The sequence below is a fragment of the Crassostrea angulata genome, chromosome 7 (assembly GCF_025612915.1).
Source record: "Crassostrea angulata isolate pt1a10 chromosome 7, ASM2561291v2, whole genome shotgun sequence".
Lineage (NCBI taxonomy): Eukaryota > Metazoa > Mollusca > Bivalvia > Ostreida > Ostreidae > Magallana > Magallana angulata.
In genome coordinates this window covers 12,893,896-12,917,012 of record NC_069117.1, presented here as the reverse complement: position 1 = coordinate 12,917,012, position 23,117 = coordinate 12,893,896, and the positions used below count along the sequence as shown (strand labels likewise).

The following is a 23,117-nucleotide window of genomic DNA, read 5'->3' as shown; positions in this document are numbered from 1 at the left end:
GTAGACTTAATCAACAACATTAAACAAAATATTTACAATTGTTATATGATAAATATTTTATGTGGTTAAAACATTATGTCACTTCATTTTGTGTTAAGATAAAGACTAAATAAATGCATTTGTTATCTGAAAGCTTGGGAGCATATGATAAAACTTACACCCCCAATAAAAATTGTACAAGTTACTCGATACACCAATCAAATGTTGCCTTCATAACATTTTCAGAACCCTTTGCTTATCTGACAACAAACTTAAAACTCTTGTTTCATTTTTAAGAGCAATAGGCTCATCTTGAGCTAAATGATTAAGACCCCAAGCTAAATGATCAAACTATCCTGCACATTACATGTTTTCCGTTCAGATCTGGGTGACAGACATTAACCGTAGTATTTTGGTAACCTCTATGGGAGAAATTGACATTACGTCACCCGGTAAACGACCAAAATTTAAAGGTATCACATCGATAATCGACCAATCAAAATGAACTTAGTCAATTGTAGTTTCATATACATAATGTTATACTTCAGAATTATTGTTTTTTCTTGACTGCATATGTACATTTTCCTTTACTTGGTTTTTAAAAAAATTGTACCACTGAGAAGGATATTTAATGCATGTATTTTTTTAGATGATGATCTATTTTCACAGGGACTAGTTCTTTCAAGGCACATGCAGCAGCTTCCTGGGGAGTGAGCAGTCTTTTAACATACAAACGGAAACACGTTGTTTTGAGGGTAGACCTGATTTGAGCTAGATATTTTGAAAAAATGCCGTATCACTTGCCCTTTTTATGGCGTTAGCTGATGAGATAGGTAACAAATACATTGTAACATTTCCTTTTTGTCGAGAGACATACTAACTGAATTTTAAGATTTTTTTTCCTTCTATAGTGTTATATTGTGAAAACATTTACCGGTGTGAAACTTTTTTTGGCTCAAACGTATTAAGTATATCGTGATGTTTGCCTTTTACAACAATGTTGTAGAGATCCATATTTTCATAAATCAATGCATCCAACAGGTCTTATGCTGCAAAATGAATGAAATAGAGCCCAGGTTTCTCGTATTTTGTAAAGGTTTTCCATTGATGATGGAGTTCGTTTTTTTAGGTTTAGCAAATGATTTATTATGTATAACAGTAACATCATTGGTCAGGACTAATAACAAAAGAATGCAAGCTTGTCTGAAGAAGCCAAACTTTCTAATTAAGAATCGCAAGCTGGGTTTAAGATATATCTTGTCTAGCAAATGGAAACGTTTAGTAAATGTAGAGATCATTCGAGTTCCAAAGGTCTGCATCATCAAGGAAGCTAGACCTTAAAACCCTGTGTATATAGACATTATATTTGCTTTTCCAATTATAATTCCTCAAACTGTTTTTGACGAGCAGACATCAGAATGGCCTTTGGTAGAGAAAGACAATCTACAAATATATGAATTTTTTTTAAATTTTGCCCACGTTTAACTAAAAATCATTAAGTTTAATACATGTTTTCCTTAAACACGAGCACTTCTAGTAGGATTCCATGTCACAAGATACCACAATATTTGGTGGTTTTTACACAGTTGTGGTACTTCTCCCATGATTATTTCATCTTGATTCGTTTTTAATCGATATGCTGTGTCATCAAAAGTATACCATTAATACCTTTAAGGAAATATACTGGTTGGTTTAAGTATATACCAGTAATTTATGTACATAGATATAATGTATATCAGTTACAAAGTTTAACATTAGGGAGGTTCTTCCTTTTTTTTAGTTCCGGTAATACTGTAAATTCCTTATTTTACGCGAGTACTTTTAAAATCCGCGATTCTACTGTTTTGCATCAAATCATGAGAATATAAAATCATAAGCACCAATTTGTTGTTACAATTTCCAAAAGCTGAGAGTTTATTGTCTAAAAAATAAAAGCAAGATTTGAAAAATCGCGAGGATTCCTTCTCACGATTTAACGCGGATGTTAATTCCCTCGCGTTTAATTAGGAGTCTCAATAATCAAACACCACTGGAGAGTCAATCACGCCAATTACAGAGTTGAGTACACTAAAAAATATGTTACATGTAAGTATAATATAATACAATTTTGTTTTATTACAATAGACCCACCAGCTAGCGAGTCTGTTATATGAAGACATGTGCATTAAATCAATAATATCGTAATAGTGTGGGCTCTTATTACAACCAGGTATTGTCACTGCAGTATTGTATAAAAAAAAAATTTGAAAATCATACTACGTTTAAAATTTCATTGTGATGAAAGAGAAAAAGGGGGAATTTTTGTGTACTGAGAATGTACTTAGTACATCCACGTACTGTCGGTAGGCTGTGGAAGTTGGCGCCCTCCGTGTCATATAACAGTGCACCACAGAATTCCATAAATTATCGATCGTTTTTCTGTCAGTCGTAATTCAGTGTAATCGATTGTTTGTGTATCAATCAATGGAAGGGGAAGTTTTACAGTTTCTCGAAAATAACTGTCAGGGCTTCAATCAGGCGATAAGGAGACAAAAGAAAGAGGGTGTGGTCAAACATTCAACTTTTTATTACGAATTAAAAAATTAAGGTAACGTCGTTTCTCTTTTCGTATGTAAGTGTACAATGTACTAGGATTAACTTTAGGTACATGAATATATAGTAATTTTGAATTTAAACATACAAAAGAAATACTTGTACATTTAATTTTCTATATAAATTGAGAGTATGAAAACTTGACAAATATCAATTATGCAATAATGAGGGGAAAACCATACTTATTTAATATCGATACTTCTTTATACAGCGATTGCAGTATTAAGCGACAACAAATATTGTTTATGAATGCCTTAATAAGAAATCACTTCCTATAAATATCTCCCCTGATCCCCTCCCCCGGTACAGCGATTTCACAAAGATAACAAAAACGTAATATATACATACTTATAATATGACAAGTTTCATCCCATTAATATAATTCATGTGTATACTGACATGGTCTCCTGTTAGACTTCTGTTTATTTTTAAAAGCTTTTTTGTTAGATTAATATTGTAAAGAATATTGACGGCCATAAATATAATTTTTTGTTTCTGCTTTGATGTTGATCTCTTTTGTTAACTGTACACTGGCTAATTGAAGAAAGCGGCAATTTGTATCAAAACCACATTTCAAGGTTTTCAGTTTTAAGCATTGTGAGAAGCCAAGAATATTTTAATGCACACAAAAGTAATAAAAAGGCAGACAAGACCTATAGGTGTCACTTTCTTGATTTATTACAATTCAGAAGACCAATAGTTATAGTTGTAGTTATACAGATGTACAGTTTTTAAAAGTCGACTTCCGAAGTGAAACATCTACTGAATTGATGTAAATGTATGTAGAACTATTTAGGCCAGTCCTGAAATGCCTGTACACAAAATATTTTACACTCTGATTTAAAACATCCATATATTCGATTGCAATGTTTTTGACAAAAAAGCCGAAAGATGTTAAAGTTTGTGAATACAAATGTAGTTGGATTATAATAATTGATAATTGTTAATAATAATTAAGAAGATTGAATACGTAGAAAATATGAAATGTACAAAAACATTATTAGTTATGACTTTAGACAGCACTCAGTACAGAAATTATCTCTTATTAAAGAATATAACGCTAAATGATAGTTGGTGTAGTATTAATCTAAGATAACTATATAAAGGAGTGTGACTGTATGATACAACATTTTTTCCATTTTTCCTCTTATGAAACTTGTTGCTGCACAAATGTGTACGTTAAAAATAATTTATCTGACATGAATTTAATACTATTGATTGAAGTCTTATGGTCCAATCTATCACTATTTGTGAAATAAGATACCATGATTTAACCTTTTGGGTACAGCAAAACTTGTTCTTTAGTGAGGGCCATTGGGTGTTATGTTTAGTGTAATTCAGATCAATCTTATTTGTAAGGACGTTTGATATTTTGTTTAAACCTTATTAATTTCTCTTCAGTTTTCGCCGTTCAATATAATTTTTAGCTTCCTTTGCGTTATAAAGATGGTGAATTTTCTAAGCGTCGCTGGCAATATCACTATGATGATTTATCAAATATGATGGACATGGCATAGTTGCTATTTATTGCACGTAGAACATAGGGAGGAATCTGTTTTATTTAATTCTTTTATCCTTTCCATGTATTTATTGTTTGGCTAATAAAACAAGTATAAAAGCGATAATACATGTACATTAAATCTTACAAATACCGAATCTCGGAATAAAAGATACAATGCATGCAATAATTGTAAAAGGGTGACCCACGTGCACTTCCACGTTGGAGACGTTTCCCTAAAAAAAATCAAACTTTTAAAGAGTTTTTATTTTCTCTTCTTGATCATTAAATTGTAAGTTTAACAACTTTATAACTCACATCAATACATATACTTGTATGTAGCAGTTCATTCATAAAATCATTTATATTGAGTTCCAAAATGATAAAATCTTATCGATAATGAATTGAAAGTAATGTAATATTCTCCCTATATAATTTTATCGGGTCTTTAACCCCCTACTACAGTTTATATGATCACGCATATGCCACAGGTATGGGTGGCAAGGAAGCTGCCAAACTAACTGTCAAACGTTTTTGAAAAATCGACCCACATCATTTCATCTGATTTGACGGTTTACACACAGAAATGGGAGCGCGTGGCAGCTGTTGTCGCCTTAGCTGTCTGTTCTATTCATTCGTTCATCAGAATATTGACTCTACGTTAATTTAGAAAGCTTCATTTCTATTCAGATTGTTCTTTTATTGTGTAATAGGGGAACATCTTACCAATACAGTTGAAATGAATTTCTTTACTTTTATTTTCCTTGATTAACTTAGGTATAAGTTGAATTATTTAAAGATAAGCCATTTAGCCTTACTAATATGCTTTACACGATGTTTGTCGTTATAAGAATTATTTTGCACTCTAAGGTATGGATAAGTCGATTTTTTAAAATTTCATTCAGACCTTTTTGCACTGATTACACAGCTGTATATTTTGTCAATTAACGAAGGTTAAGTTGATAGAACGCAATCAATCAAAATTGCCGATTTAATTTGTAATGGCAACAAATTCACTTGACTGAATTTGATGAGGGTTTTTTTTCCACCGTTCAATTTTTGGAGCAATTTTGAAATTGTGAGATATCATCCTTCGTTCACCTTGCTTCTTGAACAACAAATTAAAGACTAAGTCCCAACCCGGCCATTCTCAAAAACATAAACATTCTACATATTCAAAAATAGGAAGTCAAGAGCACCAGGTTGCTTCAGCAACGTTTTCTTACATGGCCATTCATATTATTTTGCATGTTGAAGTAAAAATGTTGTTGGAAATTGTGATAGGAGATACCCGATTTTTGCTGTGATACGTAACTTTTTGTGAAAGTAGATTTTATCTATTATATCATCGATCAGGCAGTATATCATAACACTTGTCATAACAATTGTTTATTAGTTATTTTATCTTTCACCAAATGTTCAAATCCTTTTTTATACATTAGAATGTTTTGGCATAAACATTTTTTTAAAGCACATAGTTGTATACGTATGACCAAAATATATTATAAATACCAGAAATCCTCAACAGTAAAGACAATTTGGTTAGATGTCTTATCCTTAATGACTGCTTTCAATGCATAATTTGCACTCTTTATTTTATAAATTGTGTTGCACTTTTAATACACAATTATACCTCAGTGTTGTATAATGATTTATCGTTTAATTGCAATGCTTGTGTATTTTAATGATGATTTGCTGGTTTAGACGACTATTGTATCTTATGCATATTGCTATCACTGTAACAAATTGGTTTCGCTGTTGCTATTTTATACGAATGTAAATTGAGATAAATAGATAGATGTCATAATAAGTTTAAGCATGTCATAATTCAATCATAATTCAATTTTTAAAAGTTGATCTTTAAAAGTCACATTTCCATGCAAAATGGTCATTTATTGTTTGTTTCCGGTTTCTACTGTATTTGTATATCATTCACGTATATCCAGTCGTGTATTTCTCAAAAATCCTACTTCACAACCCCCTAAAAGAAAAAAATGAAAATAAAAGAAAAAAATTGCCCATTGTTTCCCATGATCTTGACAATGTGCACACGACGTGTGCAACCGATCGGCAGGGGATGCTAACTCCTCCTAGGCACTGATCCCACCTCAAATGTAATAGAAGTGCTCGAGGTTTGAATTTTAACCATCACACACAAACCAGGCCATCGGCGTTTAGTTTTTTCCTTGTGGTGACATTTTCCTGATTTTGACATTTGCCTCGATCCGGATATGTCCGGTTGTGACACACGGTCGGTCCGACCGGTCAACAAGGGATGCTTACTCCTCCTAAGCACCTGATCCCACCTCTATCTTTTCAGAGGTCCGTGCTGCTCCGTTTTGAATTTGTATACTAGCGGAAAAAAGAAACTGTGCATTATAAAATTTACTAAAAATTTTCTATATCTATTGTTTGTATTTATAAAATTTAAACACTCGATAATGGTAATGTTTTTGACAATATCGGAAGGTAACCTCCGGGTGCACGGACTTTTTCATGGTTAGTGAGCACCTGTTGTTTATTGAAGAATTTGTACGCACGAGTTTTACGGGCCAATACTGTTTGGAATAAGAACTGTAAAGGATTTGTTTTAACTTTTTTTTAAGGAAATCACACTTTAGTTTCAACAAAATTTACCCCTATGTCATGCCACGACGCAACGAAAACCAACGTAATCGATGCAATCTGGAATTGCACAAAATACTGTAGCAAGACACTTTGGAGTTCATTGGAACACCATCCAGTCATTATATAGACGTTTTCAACAATCTGGCAACACTCAGGATCGACCGCGCTCTGGGTGACCTCGTGTGACGTCACGTCAACAGGACAACCACATCAGACTTGTGCATCTGAGAAATCGTTTCCAGACAGCAAGTTTGACTGCCCGTAGCATTCCATGGCTTCGACCAATTAGTCCAGGAACTGTTCGTAATCGTCTGCGCGAGCAAAACATCAGACCAAGACGTCCAGCGGTGCGCACAGTACTGCTTCAACGTCATCGTATCGCCAGACTAGCGTGGTGCACACGACATCTGCGATTCAGAATACAGGACTGGGCCAATATTCTGTTCACTGATGAATCCAGATTTCATTTGGATAGCAGTAACGGCCGTTGTAGGGAGTATAGTCGCGTTGGGGAGCGTTACCAGGACGCTTGTGTTGTGCAACGTCGACAATTTGGTGGAGGTAGCGTTATGGTGTGGGGTGGAATATCAGCACGTGGAAGGACCCCTCTACAAATTGTCAATGGAAATCTCACCGGCGTACGCTATCAAGATGAAATTATTCAGCGTCTTGTGATACCTTTCATACAGGGACATCAAAATCACATCACTCTGCAGCAAGACAACGCAAGGCCACACGTTGCACGTGTAGTGAGGGACTTGTTTGTTAAACAGAATGTCGATGTCTGGGCCAATATTCTGTTCACTGATGAATCCAGATTTCATTTGGATAGCAGTAACGGCCGTTGTAGGGAGTATAGTCGCGTTGGGGAGCGTTACCAGGACGCTTGTGTTGTGCAACGTCGACAATTTGGTGGAGGTAGCGTTATGGTGTGGGGTGGAATATCAGCACGTGGAAGGACCCCTCTACAAATTGTCAATGGAAATCTCACCGGCGTACGCTATCAAGATGAAATTATTCAGCGTCTTGTGATACCTTTCATACAGGGACATCAAAATCACATCACTCTGCAGCAAGACAACGCAAGGCCACACGTTGCACGTGTAGTGAGGGACTTGTTTGTTAAACAGAATGTCGATGTCTTGCCTTGGCCAGCTGTTTCCTCCGATTTGTCGCCGATCGAGCACGTCTGGGTTGAAATGGAAAGACGTTTACGCCGGTTACCAAATCAGCCAGTGACATTGGCTGATATAGGCCATGCTTAAACCAACATCTGGAACAACATCCCTGAAGCATTTCTGAACACTTTAGTGGCATCAATGAGGCGTCGCTGTCAAGCATGCGTGAACGCAAATGGTGGTCACACGCGTTATTAATTTAGTTAATTCAATTTCAAATAACAGTGACTTTTGAGTGTTCTGAAATTGACGTTATTCGACTTTGACATTAATGTGTTATGAGATGTTGTTACAAATACATGTGTTAATAGTATTACAAAAAATAAAATTTGTTTATTGTAATTTTTAAATGTTTTTTCATATATTAAATAATGCACAGTTTCTTTTTTCCGATAGTATATTTCGCTATATGGATTTTTGATATGGCTGACAGTTTGTTGTTGTTATTTTTTTCTTTCAATTTTTAATTCCCTTTTCCCTTCACTTCATTCCCTTTAAGGTCAAAACCAAAATAGATGTTATTTTAAGTGCTTTAGTTTAAACGTAATCATCATATGACAACCCCAGTTGTGTTGAAGGGGAAGATTGAAAGTGTGTATTGAACTAATTTTAAATAGTTAACAAATGAAATCAAAAGCAAGTGTACACTTTACGGGTTTTATTAAAAGTCATTGTAACAGAAGTTTCATTGGATAGCAATGTATTGGGTTTAAGGCCAGATACTGGTCGATTTTTGAAAGTCCTATTTGTCCATTAACACGATTTCTTTTTTGACTTAAACCCAACAGAATGTTATTTACTGAACTAATAATTTTAAGTTTTCCTTTAATTTCAATCACTTTGCATAAAAAAGTATGGGGTTATTTGTGATCAAAATATACTCATTTTATGTTTATACATTTTGCATTGACAATGAACTCATTGTTTAAAAAACGTTTATCTAATAGTTTATATTTGCATCGAAAAATAACGAATTTCTTTCTGCATGTACCTGTTTAGCATATTGGTCGGCAAATTATACGATTGGATGAAAAAAAGGTTTCAAACAAAAATGCGGTCAGGTTCCCTCTTTTTGGTGCTTTTCTTGAATAAAAATTGAAATAAATTGTAACGAATTAAATTGCGCAGCTTATGTTTTTCAAGGACAACGGTTTATCCGTTGCATAACTCGTATTTTTCTTGCATTTTTTCATAAATTTAAAATTTTACATCATTGAAGTTTTTCTGAGTGAATAATTTGTATTCTTAATACAGCCTACATGGACTCAAAGTAAAAAAAAATGCTATTAAAATTTAAAGACAACAAAAAGCTCATACAGAAAATAGAGCAATTACATCTATTTGGATTGTCACCGAATTTGTACATGTATACTATAGATTTACAAAGATGTACAATGTATAAATAGCAAAGTTAACCTGTAATTCCTAAGATAGGATAAGTTTATTGCTGAATGCAATATCTGGATGACACAAACCCGTTAAATGCATTAATGCAACATAAATGTTCTTGGGAGAAAGAACATATCATATGCTCTAATTCAGTGAAGTATATGTAAGTTTTCTTTTAGGAGACTTGGGTGGTTGTTTGTAATTAATTATTGATAATGCTCTCAATCGAATCAATTTCTTTCTTTCCAAATGTCAAATAAAATTTACCAAAATCATAAGGAAAAACTACTATTCGTGTTTGAATGGATTGAAATGCATGTTTCAGACATTTATAACTATGTAGTTACAATGCTTGTAATTACTAAATCGTTAATTAAAATGTTTTAATTAATTACAGGATAGGGGATTTTATTTACCTATGTTTTTCATGATGACCCAACATCAAAACAAAACCTATTGGAGCAGAAATCAACAGAAATTTATATCTATTTTAATGTGAATGGTAGCATGGAATTCAAATTTATGTACTTTGAATATGTTAACTTTCTAAATATATAATACATTATGCACAAAAGGTTATATTTATTAAATGTTGTCGTATCGTTTAATTTGTATAAATGAACAAAATAAAAAAAAGTAGAACTGTAAAATTTGAACTAAACTAAATAAGAAAATATTTCATATATTATTAAGAGAACGCCTTCGGGAAAAGGCTTTCGAGCTTTCATGGGTTATCCTTATATCATATTTATGTTTTTCAACCACCTTGTCTATGAAATAATAATCATTTAATTTTGGAACAAAGTATGTACACTTTGAATGTTATATGCATGATGACGGAATACCAAATATACACGTTTGATGTATTTATGACTTTTTGTATGACTTGTATTCATTATGCACCAATTAACAGACGAGGACTCCTCCATCAAGGAAACGGACTTGTTTATCAATTTATCTGCAGTTTTTGTGTATACAAGATTAGGGAGGCCAAGGCTTTCGTAAAAACCGGCCAATCTCTGGTAAAAAAAATACATAATACTTCGATGAACAGCAAGATCCTAGAGGAACCTTACTTCTTTAAAACAGTAAAATGAGGATCCGCTCCATTTACTCTATTCTATGTGAACCGGATGCTCAGCTCTTAGCGATTACAAAGGTCTTACAAAAAGTTCCAATTGGCATATTTAAGATAGTTACATTTTAATGATATGATGCCTCAAAAAATTAACTCTTTTCACCCCCATAAACCGGTACTAAAGCATAAAAATCGAGTTTATAATTTACTATAGTACTGCTGTATAGATCCACCCACATGATTCCATCATATTCAAACTGATGTTATTAAATTCTCTCATTACTTGATACAATTTGTCAAAATTCATCAAAAAGCCTAATGTGGAGCATCTCTATGTATTTTACGGATTAGAAAATGCCCGCTAGATATATGTTTATCTCTTCTGTATAAAAACAGCAGATTCTCTTTAAAAAATATTTATCATTATACATTTCTAATAATACGCAAAACCTGGCTTCAGTTGAAATGAGTATAGAATCTAAATGTAAATAAATATCGATTTTATTTAATGAAATATATTAGCTAGAACATCATTCATTTTGCGTGATTCTATAGCGCAACTTTTCCCCTTTTTTACCATATGGATAAACAATTTCAATGCCCAAACGATTTTCGGCTGTATGGTTTATTATCTCTATGGAAAGGGCCCGATATTTTGGAACCAACTTTGTTTCCTTTCACGATGTCCTCTACCACTTTCTGAGGTCGTCACGGAACAAGTTATCCGTCTCGGGATGATCATTAGAGCACAATGCTTTAAACTCCTCGTTTTTGTCTGTAACATCACCCATTGGAGCTGATTCTTCCCCTTCTTTTTGGCCTTCAACAATAGATCAAGTTGTTGAAGTTGACACAATGGCTTTACATACCAGGGCCTGGGACTTTTGAAGACGGACATCTTGAGTCCTAACTTTTCTGTTTAAGTGAGTCCAGATTTCGCTGTTCACTTTTGGCGTGACCAAATTAGTAACGTTTTTTGGTCTGCAGTACTTCTCGGAAATTTCCTTGATTTTTTCGTTGTAAAGTTTAGTCCTCATGCCGTCGTTTGCGACTTTCGCTAGCTTTTCGTATATCGGTTCGCCACATTTGTCATCCGAACCAAAGCACTCCGCTAACTCTTCCAAGAGATCGTCAGCGTCAGATTCTTTTTCTTCTGACCCTTCGACGAGGAGCTCTTCAAAACTGTCGTTGTCCGTGTCGGACTCAGTGTCGGATTCACTATCTTGCCTATTTGTTTTGCTTGTTGAAGCCGTTTGGAGAATGTCCTGCGCTTTTCGCTTTTCTCCCTTCTCCCCTCATCAACGGATCACATAACACGTGTTCTTGCATTTTTTGTGTCAGTGTCAACATAGTTTTTTGATTTTCAGTCATTTGTTTTTTGCATTGAGAACACAATTGACTCAATATTTTTCTCAGGTGCGTCACCTTTAAGAGTTTGATCGTTACGATCATTGCCATTTACGGCCATTGTTTTTGAGCCTAAGCTCTTGTCTCTGGGCGAATCGCCGCTAGACATTGTTCAAGTTTTAAACAAGAATAAAAGTTCCAAAAAATAAATGATAAGTACGTAAAATCACTAAGTCACTAAAAACACACAAACTACACTAAAAACTATTGCACTAAAATATAAACTAAAGAAAATAAAATTAAAATCCAAGAGCGTAAATTTTTTGCTTCCGTACGAACCACGTTTGCTTTATCTATGAATCACAAGGTAAGCTTATCATCTCATTTGAGGCTGAGGCACCCAATTGGGAGAAGAAATTCAAACTGGTTAGAGAACTAGTTTTAGGGGTTTACGCACAAAATTTCACGGGCTATTGTTGTTCGGGATATTGGGAAAAGAGTACCAATTCATTTCCCTTGGAGCTCAATGCTAACTTAAACCCCCCTGGCTAGTTTGCTATTATACTTACAGCCATACAACATCTGAAAGTTCATTCCAAGTGCTAACAGAAAATCACTTGAAATATATAGGTTCCCACTGCGTTTATAGGTCAAAATTTTACTTGTTTACAACCTACAGCGATCCGCAGCAAATTCTTCCTAGTCTCTAAAATATCACCAACCCTTACGTTAACCTCTCTTATTTCTTTACTCTCTGCAGTACTACCTCATTCCATCATTAAATTTAAACATTGTTAATTTTAATCTAAAATGATTATTATTTCAGCAATTAATTCAGCTAATCACCTAAGCCCTGCCTTTTTCTGCTCAGCTCAATCTTGTATTAACACTTCTCTGATGTCAACATCCGGTGCATTGGTACTCTCATTCCTATTGTGAATCTAATGTGCGGGGCTTACGTACATCACTGCAGGGGCTGTCGAAGTGATAAGGGAAAAAAGCTGAAATATAGAAAAATTAAATTTATTCTTTCTAACTAAGCTTGCACAAAGTGAATTTCCTTTAGAACCAAGCTAGGTTAACGCTTTTCAGTACTGTACTTTGATTGTTCTATTAATGTCGATTGTTTGCATTTATTATTTAAAAACAATTAGTGTTGGATTAAACATGCACTCGGTGAGGGTTTTTTTACCTGATACTCCTTCTTGCCCTTTTCTTTCCTCTACTTTATCAATTTAACATATTTCTATTATAGAATTGATCATCCAGGTCATCACTATAATAAAACCCTTTAATTCTGTATGATTTAATTTGTCTTCAAAAACTCTATTTATAACTTCAATTTGGGACATAAAAATACTTGTACTTAATAATGCATAGACTCCTTTCATGATAATTATAAATATCGCCAAAAGTATCAGGAAAACCCAATACCTCTAACGGGAAGGATTCTTTGGTTACAAATATTAACACAAGTGATTAATTGTTTAATTACAGTGCCTAATTATTTTAAGATGAACCGCTGGTTAAGACGGTCATCATGTTTTATATGTATTGTATATTGCAAAATATGTAACAAATTGGTAGGAGTGTTGCTGTCTTACACGATGGTTAATTGATTTATAGTGATGATAATGGTGAAATGATGCCGCTGTAAACCTGTTTTATTTCTAATACGCGTTGCTTGGAATATCCGTGATAACGATAAAAGTACATATTTTACAGACTGCGATATATAACTTCATTTTTGAAACATCATTGATGACTTTGCACTCTTAAGATCGTACATTAAAATGCATATAGAAAATCAGATCACTCATTAGATTTTTTATATGCAATGATGAAATCAGAAAGACCTCAAAATGATTTATGGGAGTTGATTTTAATCAACTCTCCTATGCAGTTACTCTGACAAACCGAAAGTGAAACAGTGTTTGGACCAAAGCACAAATCATTGCCGCTGACAAGAATTAGTTCTTGAGAATAATTTTTAAATCCGAAATAATGTATGCTAAAGCATTGTTTTTCAAGGAAACATATTTATAAATACCTCAAAAATAGTCAGATTTTAAATGGTACGAACAATTTAGATATTTTTGTAGTTGTATGTATTCTTACGCCAGAGTTCAATATAGTCTCGTTCAACCCGACGCTCGGCTGTCTCCGTAAATCTCCGACAAGCAGAGAGTTTCTCTTGCTTGTCGGAGATTAACGGCGACAGTCGAGCGTTTGGTTGAACAAGACGAGAGTTCAATATTGCTTGGATCCATAAATTTTCCAGAAATATTTATAATTATCACTGATACATAGTTTGATTGAATTTATTCTATCTTTAAATATTACTTTAAAACATGATTCATATGGGGTTTTATTAACATTCTTGTGTCGAAAAAGTCCGAAATTTCATATCATTATAATGTGCGTAATTCAAATACAGATTAGAAACTACCTGTACTTGTCATCCAAAATAACATATCATTGATTTTAAAATAAATAATCATCGTTAAAATCAACTTCCGTCAGTTCTTCGGTACTTTGATTTATAATTCAAGCACGTTAATAAATTTAATGAATTTTAATGTTGCTGAAATCTGTATCCAGATCAAATTTCCATGAAATAATGATAAAATGATATTTTCGATCCCCATTTTCACTGTACTTATATCATTCACGTTTAACCAGTCGTATACCTCTTTCATGCTTTGCAACCAAAAAATAAAAGTTGTTTTTATTTAAATGCAGTTCTTCTTTATAGCGTGAATATAAACTTAAATGATCTACAAACAATTAAACAATTTCTGGCCTTAAACGAAACACACTGCCATCCAATAGATTGCTATCACTATGCCTCCTGATAGAATCAGTAAAGTGAAAACTTATTTCCTATTTATTTGATTAACAGTTCGATGCCCACTATTCTCTCTCGATTTTCAGGACTGTTTGACATATTTCGGCGTTAATATTGTTGACCATTTCTATGACCTTGTTTTTCGATGACGCATATTGGTTGACAAAATTCTGAAACACTTGAAACCTAATATATATCTTTCCTTTTTTCATTTTTAATGTGTAAAGGGGGTGGTATAGAAATGGGGTGATTTTGTTGTTTGAAATTCTATATTTGAATTTCCTCTTTATTAAGAGTTTGGAGTTACATGAGGTTACACAAGTAAATACATTTTGCCTTGATAATGAACTCATTGTCTCAAAATAACTTGACTCAAGAATATTTATTTGCATTGAAATAGTAACGGAATTCTTTCTTCATGTTTCGTTTAGCATATCGGCCGGCAAATGATACGATTGGCTGAAAAAATGTTTAAACAAGAATGCGGTCAGGTTCCCTCTCAGTTGGGTTCCTGTAATAAATAAATTGCGACCAATCAAACTGCGCAGCATTTTACCTTCAAGGACGAAGATGTGCATTTAATTTATATTTCACTTTTTTATCATTTATTTATTTAAGTCTTAGTGAATAACATAAATAGCATAAATAAAGAAAGTACTGACGTCATTGAAACTTGTCTGTGTAATTGAACTGGTTTTTTAAAACAGTTTTCATGGACTGCAATGAAAATTAAGTCGATTATTAATGCTGTATCTAAAGACAACGTGAGGCATATACAAAGGAAACTTTATGTTTTCACCATCAGCAAATTTGTAAAGTAAGGAAAATGTATTAGTTGTATACCATTAATTACTTAGACAAATTAGATAAAACGCTGAATGCAAAGGTTTGACTACTCTGGTCCGTCAAAGGCATAACTGCATCCTATATTATGGGGAGAATGTTCAAATGTGCTCTATTTCAGTGTAGTTCTTGTAAGTTATCTTATATACAGGTAAATATCGGTATCTCGAACATGGGATATCTCGAATATATCCTATATTATGGGGAGAATGTTCAAATGTGCTCTATTTCAGTGTAGTTCTTGTAAGTTATCTTATATACATATATATACATTATACAGGACTTTACTTATTTTTTTTAATTCATTAGAGATAACGTTTTTAATTGAATCGATTTCCATATTTCTAAAATCCTATATTTAATCTTACCAAAAAATATTAACACCGGTTTACGAATAGATTAAAAATAGAACATATCTGTTCAAGAAAAAACCTGTCCTCTAATAGGATGCATGTTTAAGACATTAATAACCATATGCTTGCATTAATAGTAATTACTAAATTGTTAATTAAGTTTAAGTACAGGATAGGGGATTTTATTCAAGAAATTATAAATGTCACAATGGCCCAACATCAAAATGAAAATTATTTGTCCAGAAATAATTTGAAATATTTATGTATGTTTAATGTGAACGGTTATATGGAATACAAATTTAAGTAGTTTGTTTGTATATATGGAACATTTCAAATTTTATTATGCAAAGTGTATTGAAGGTCATTAAAAAAAAGCTGCATGTCGTATATTTTAATTTGTTTGAATGAAAAGATATAAAAGTCAGTGCTTTCTGACAGATTTCAACATGTAAGTGTCATTTGTTGGTGTGTTTCACAATAAACAATAATGTGTTTTACAAATTGCCTACCAATAAGAAGTTCTCCTGTTTACTAAATAAGCGACATGTTAATTAATTTCTCCGCAGTTTCTCCAAGTCGTGGACAGAATAAGGGGCCAATGCTCTTATGTTATCAGCCAATTGTTGTAAACATCCTGGACAAGTCAGCTATTGTAATCAATACATCATAGTTTTTGTTTGATACAGTTATATTTCAAAATATTACCCTTATTTATAAATTTATTGGTTTTTTAATTCCTTAATAATCTGTGAATAAAGTATATCCATTTGGGATTTTTTCTCCAGTTCTTTTTCATGAAAACATTATTCAAGCGTTTCCAAAAACTTTTCTTTTTACGTCTCTTGTGTATATTTATATTTTTTGTTGTAAAAGCAAAACCTGGCATCGGTTAAAATGGTTATAGAAGCTATGTGCACTTTAGTATTAATATTCTTTTTAGAAAAAATTTAGATATTGGAATTTATCCCTACAGATAAATTCATTTATACAAGTAACAGCAACTAATTATATTAATACTAAAATATTTTGACGGAGTTAGCTTTACCAAATCAATCGGGTTAGATTGTCCTGATTAATATCGGATTCAACATCCTTTTCTTCTCTACCCATCCATCACATAGCATCCCTGAAAAATTCAGCAAAGCCATAGTGATATTGACTTTCATATTTGAACTTTGATTTATTGATTGATTTATTGAACTTTGATTATTGATTATTGATTGATTAAATAACTGTTGATTTTGATTGATTTATTGATTTATTGTGCAGCCATATACCTGTTCATCAAGTGGGTGACAGGTCGGTTGTTAAACTTATTGCTAATTAATAAATAAACCATGACCAAATCGCCAGCTTGTGTTTAACTGTTATCTTTTATAATGGCCTTTCACTAAAATTTCAAGCACAAATGCACTGTATTATATGAATGGCATGACATATTTCTTCTGCAAGATTCATTTTTCTCCATTATTTTGATAATACAAGGATTATCTACCGACTTATTGAGATGTATACACACACAAGGGGACCAAAACATCTCAACAAGATCCTTAAAGAATATGCCATCATGAGTGACTCATACCTATTCTAATCATCAAACCAAAAAAGAGTCAGATGACTAAATCATTACTTGCCATTTCAGGCCATGTTAACTTATTATCTCAGTCTATGACCATACCATCAACTTATTAACTCACATCTTCTTCTGCCATTACTGATGTTTTTAAATCTGCTCACCACTGATCAAGTTATGTACAGCCAACCGAAACTAAGGACGTGTTTTGAGTTTTCATTAAGTATTCTGTCACCTCCTAAAATGCTTCCTGTTATCTCTCTAGGCTGGAAGTCCGATTTGGAACTCGTAACCAGGCTTTTCAATCACATCTTACTTCATATTGAAAATAGGTTTTTCGAGGGATTTGATATCATCCTGTTGTATTCAATGTGTTTTCTAGCATTTCAAATTAGTTCATTTGCTTTAGATTGCGATTCATTTCAATTGGTTTTACATTTCAAACATTTGAAGTAAAAACCACTGTAACAAGTTTGTTTAAACAATATGATTTAATTGAAAAATCAAAAGTCAAATAAGTTCAATTTTTAAATGTTAAAAACAAAATAATACATTTATCATACAACATAAATAGGTATACATATCTATAAATAAACAGTATTTTAGATGATAATCATAATCAAAGTATATGTACAAAATAGAAACTCAATGCCAATATAAATGTTTCGAATCTAAAATTCATTTAAAAAAATTAAGATAGAAATGGTCATGTCTGAAAATTCAAAAATCTATAGAAAGGTTTTGTTTTTGTACAGGTATATGAAAATGTAATGAATTATTTTTTTTACATGATGTACAAGCAAAGGATTCAAGGAGAAAGCAAAATAACCCGGATGTCATTTATACGGTATAATCAAGAATAAACATACCCCTCACGGTTTAAGAGGTATAACTAGATATATCACATGTTCATTGCAATAGTGTAAAAATATTTTCAAAAACGATCGATCTTATAATACATCAAACTAAAATATTTGAATCAAGTTATAATTTAAAAAGAGTTCATTGATTAGCAGAGGTAGAAACGCATTCAATTACTTAAGTTTTATTTGCAATAAACATTTGCCCTATAATGAACATTAACGGGGCATGGTCACGATTTTGGTCAAAATTTATTTTGTTTTTAATGTTTACAATGCTTTTGTAGGTTTTCTAAATGTCAACCAAAATTTGAGTCTCGATCGTCGAATTATTAGCGAGATTACCAAAAAACTTGGCACTAGCCTTCTTTACATAACAAATATTTGTAAGCTCTTTATCTTGCTTATTAATCTTCGACTGACACTAATATTTTGGTTAATCATTAGAAATGCACTATAAAAAGCATTTTAAACAATAAAAAAAAATAAAGTTGACCAAAATCGTGACCACGCTCCTTAAAAAACATGTTTTATATACATGAAAAAACTCTCTTTTTTCGACATATATAGAGTACCTTATTTACCATATTTCAGCTAGGGCGAAAGTCTTCATTTATTTATGAAAAACAAATTTTAACAAAAAACCTAACATAAATGAGATTTTACAACAATACATGTATACATGCATTTCAAAATTATTATTTCATGAAAGAACAATATGTATAGGCTAATACAAATGTCGCCCGTTTTCAATATAAAAATTGACATTTCTAACAATATTAACAAAGCAAAGATACAATCTATAATCAAGCGAAAAAACAACACATAACTGTACAATAAATGAAATATTCCGAACGCTGGTGTAAAATTTTAAGTGTTAGTCCTTCTTTTTCCATGGAGTTGTGTTTACCAAAACTTTTCCAGGCTTTTTTCGGTTTTGTTTGCAGAGTATACTCAGATAATAATGTTTATTTAAGTTTGTTCATCGGTAGGTTAAGTAAAACAAAAGCAATATGGCGTTGGAAATAAGATTTGCCACTGTTGCCGACGAGCCCGACGATGTAGGGGTAACTGGTTCTGGAAAAGTGTCGAATTGAAAGTTTTGAGATTCATTTTTTTTTAATTTCTGAAAACATATATAAGTGTTTGTCTACATTTTCAAGTAAAAAGTTTATGTTTCAGAACGTACCTTTACAAAGGTCAGGTTTCAAATATTGTTTAATAATGTTGAAAGAAGGTTTGGATTTACAAGCATTATCATACGGTGCGATGCATGCTTCTGCTTTCTGTAGATGTCTGAATAAATGTAAACTCAAAATGTTGATTTAATAAACAAAATTACAATAACCATAGTCGTTTCTACATGTAAAATTACTGATAAAGATTGAGAGTTTGGAAACCAAATAGTAATTGTTCGTACTAAATGAGTGATAAATCAGTAGTTAACAGTACAGTAATTGTTGAAGAATTTGTTGTCAATATTTACTGATCACCCATTTTCTTTGAGTTGGAAATAAAACTATGTCTGAAAAGTATAATTTCATTATCCAACAATTTATTCAATAACCCAGCTTTTTGAGGATATTGGATGGTCCAAAAATTAACCAACAGATTTGCTTTAAACTTAAAAAATATAGTATTAAGTGCCATAAACTATTATTTAGTGAAGGAAACATCAACGAATTTCAGCTTTAAAATTTAAACTATAAGAGGTAGATATCGCCTTAACATTTCGAAGACCATCCAGCTGTCTTAAAGCCCATTCAGACGTACCCACAAAGAGCTGTCGTGTTCATCGATGGCCAGCCAGAGGATTGCAGATGTTCCATGCGGTCGAAATTGAAATCCAAGATACAACGAGTGGCTGTAAATAATTCGCATTGTACCCCACTGGTATCTACGATAGAAAATAAATGAATTTTAATACATTCATATTACCAGTGTAAGTAAATAATGTTAAATATTTATTTGTAAACGTAATTCGTCGTTGGGACCAAATGTAAGGTGGTGAAAAGTCAAGTATCAACCGGGATTTTAACCCTAGTCCTTTGGCGTACTGTGCCAGCGCTCTTGCTAATGAGGCCCAAAATATCGACTGACAGTCACACACCTGTTAACCCGGTGACATTCATTTATAATCTTGATAATGATTAATTCTCGTAAAATCTTAAAATTTATAAAAATGATCACAGCAAAAGTTACCTAAGCATCCGTATTGATTTGGCTGAAGTAAGGCGTTCAAGGACTTGTATAAGTCTGAGTACGAGCTGGACAAACACACGTTCTTGTAGACCATCAGACAGTCTTGGGCTTCCTTCAAATTAAAGCTGAAGGTGCCATTGTAAAATAATGAATTTACAACATTTTAACCTTTATTGCAAATTAATGTTAATGAAAATTAATACATGATAAATATCAATATTATTTCTTTGCACAATCGTAGTTATAACACAAGTGTGTATATGGTGGACATATTTTAGATCACGACAGAATAGGTTATAATTACCTTGTAAAAAAAAGAACATTCGGCAACCTATCTATCTGTTTCAAAAATAACCATCAACTTTGACATTCGGCAGATTTGAATCCTTCAAGGTCATGTACCTATATGAACCCGACGAACTAACACTATATTTTTTAGGTAACAATCTAGCAAAATTTAATTTCTGTTTTTTATCTGTTGCAGTGATTCATAATTTAAGAGATCGCATTGGATTTTTTATATCACGATATTGGCGTGATAAAACAAAAATATTTTTAAAGGTAGCTTAAAAAAAGAATAGTGACGGAGAGTATGCAATAAAAAACACTTTATTGTCAATTATCTTCTATCTTATGACCCATAATTTCTATTAAATGGGTCATGGTTTTCAGGGGAATTTGTAAAGGCCTTTTGCTCATTATATTCATGTACTCAGTCGTTAAGCTACGTAATTAGATTAGAAAAGATTTCAAAATACTTTTGTAACTGGTCACATCTATAGCCCATATAGTGGTATCAGGAATTGAATTAGTTATGTTCCCTCCCAATTTAAATATACATAAAAATTTAATAAATTATCTTGGTAGTTTAGTTGTTTAACAGTCGGCGACGGCAGACTAACACAGGTAACAATATCTTGTGATCTATAAATGAGATAATGTTTTATGTTGATTACTAATAGATGAATATAAAATAAAGCAGCTTTATTCTTAAACATGGGATACAAACTTGCAAAATTGAGTAACATTTGTTACAATAGTTGAGGTATCCAAATTTTTGTAACATCTTTGAATAGCTTTTACGTCGCATTGCAAGCTTCCATTATCTATAAATAAAACATATAGCATTCATTTCCCTCAAAGCATAAAAAATATTATGTTTCATCAAAGTTTATTTCTATGTTGATTTCAGGTAAATTTACCGTTACATCCAAATGTTGATGGCTTGAATGCTTCAATATTCAGTTTGTATATAGACTCGTTTTGACAAGCTGCGTCATACGGTTTTAAGCACTGTTTGAGCTTTCCCATTTCATTGCTGTAAATTGCAATTCCCAAAAATGCTTATTCGATGTATAGGATTTTCTTGAGCAAGATTACATTAGTTTTTAAAATTATTCAACGTTCTATTAAGCTTGTGGAATATTTTATAATTTGATCAATTGTTCATGTATTCGTTAATTTATTTATTTAGACCTTATAGTTAAAAAAGTTATGTAAGTCTCAAATTTAAAGAATCTCACTTGCAGAAAGCTGTTTGATTTTCAGACAAAACAGTCATGTTGACGTTTGTAAAACATTCATGAACTTTTGGTAGAAAACATTCATCTGCAATGGCCACACCTTGAGAAAAGTCAGAACATTTAATAATGCATGCTAACTAATACAAATAAAGCATATACAAATTATTTCTTTTTTTTTAATAGAACAACAAAAACTTAAAGGTATAAACTTGTCATTTAATTAAGGAACTATTAGGGATATTAATTATTTCAAAATACCATTATATATCTTAAACTGAAACGAAACCAAACAATTTAATCACTTACTTCACAGAATGCATCTACTTTCATTTTCATGTTATGCTTTTGTTAATAAAAGGGTATTTTATCTATAAGTTCTTAGATATATACCTTATATCACTTATTTTGAAAACTGTTTCATGTCCGTTTAAAGTGTTTGAATTGTTTTTGAAACTGCGTCATTTGCACAATGTTACTAAATCTTAATTAGCATTTGATATCGCTCACTTAATATCAAAGAATTCTCATAAATCTAAATGAAATCACTGAAGAACATAAAACAATATTATTAAATTATCAGCACCCTTACCTGAGACTAATAGAAGATTCAGAATGATGAAATTTGTCGTTCCTTGTGTAATACGTCTAACATTGAGTTGAGCCATTATACACTATAAATGTTTCTCAACAGGCAAGAACTAAATAAAGAGACAATGATATCACTATGAAGAGCCATAAAGCAGAATGCATCATTTGAAAATGATAATTTTGGCTTTTTTTTCAAATCAAAAGTACCTGAATAATAACCAATCCAAATCACATGAAGTACTAAAGATAAAGTTTATAAATAAAGCCAACTAATCTGCGTCTCCTAAATTCCATTCTACTTTCATTTTCTTTTCCAATGAAAACATCTGAGATTTCGCAGCGCGTGATGTTACATCAGGTTTTGTCTCGTTCAACTCTCTGCGCGTCGGAGATTTACGGAGACAACCGAGCGTCTGGTTGAATGAGACTAACTTCTCAATTTTGAGGCCACCAGTTTTTTTCAATAAATACTAGCAGTTGTACCTTGCACTAAATAGCTGTTTTTGTTGCAATGGAAACATTGGCTAAACACTGATTGAAATGTGACCATACCATAGTAATATAGAACATGGTAAAATATGCGATGTCAAAAACGACAATAGAGCATGTGAGGCATACGATGATTGTAATCTACAAAA

At 32.4% G+C, this 23,117-nt stretch overlaps 1 protein-coding gene and 1 pseudogene across 2 annotated transcripts; both read right to left on the bottom strand.

Annotated features, from left to right (window-relative positions):
* Positions 1-3,996: 3,996 nt before the first annotated feature.
* LOC128156307 (uncharacterized) lies at positions 3,997-22,983 on the bottom strand. 2 transcript variants are annotated; one of them, XM_052818391.1, is made up of 10 exons: positions 22,687-22,983; positions 22,481-22,589; positions 21,892-21,991; positions 21,571-21,686; positions 21,378-21,474; positions 20,369-20,493; positions 19,940-20,063; positions 19,356-19,462; positions 19,108-19,243; positions 3,997-4,008 (listed from the first exon to the last, which is right to left on the bottom strand). In XM_052818391.1, the coding sequence occupies exons 2-9, from the start codon at positions 22,554-22,556 to the stop codon at positions 19,149-19,151; spliced, it is 840 nt and encodes a 279-aa protein (XP_052674351.1). In that variant the 5' UTR covers positions 22,557-22,589; positions 22,687-22,983; the 3' UTR covers positions 3,997-4,008; positions 19,108-19,148. The 2 variants fall into 2 exon arrangements, with proteins under 2 accessions (XP_052674351.1, XP_052674350.1); XM_052818390.1 differs by lacking the exon at positions 3,997-4,008 and having other exon boundaries at positions 17,830-19,243; positions 22,687-22,982.
* On the bottom strand, positions 10,937-11,858 carry LOC128156679 (uncharacterized; annotated as a pseudogene).
* Positions 22,984-23,117: the final 134 nt, after the last annotated feature.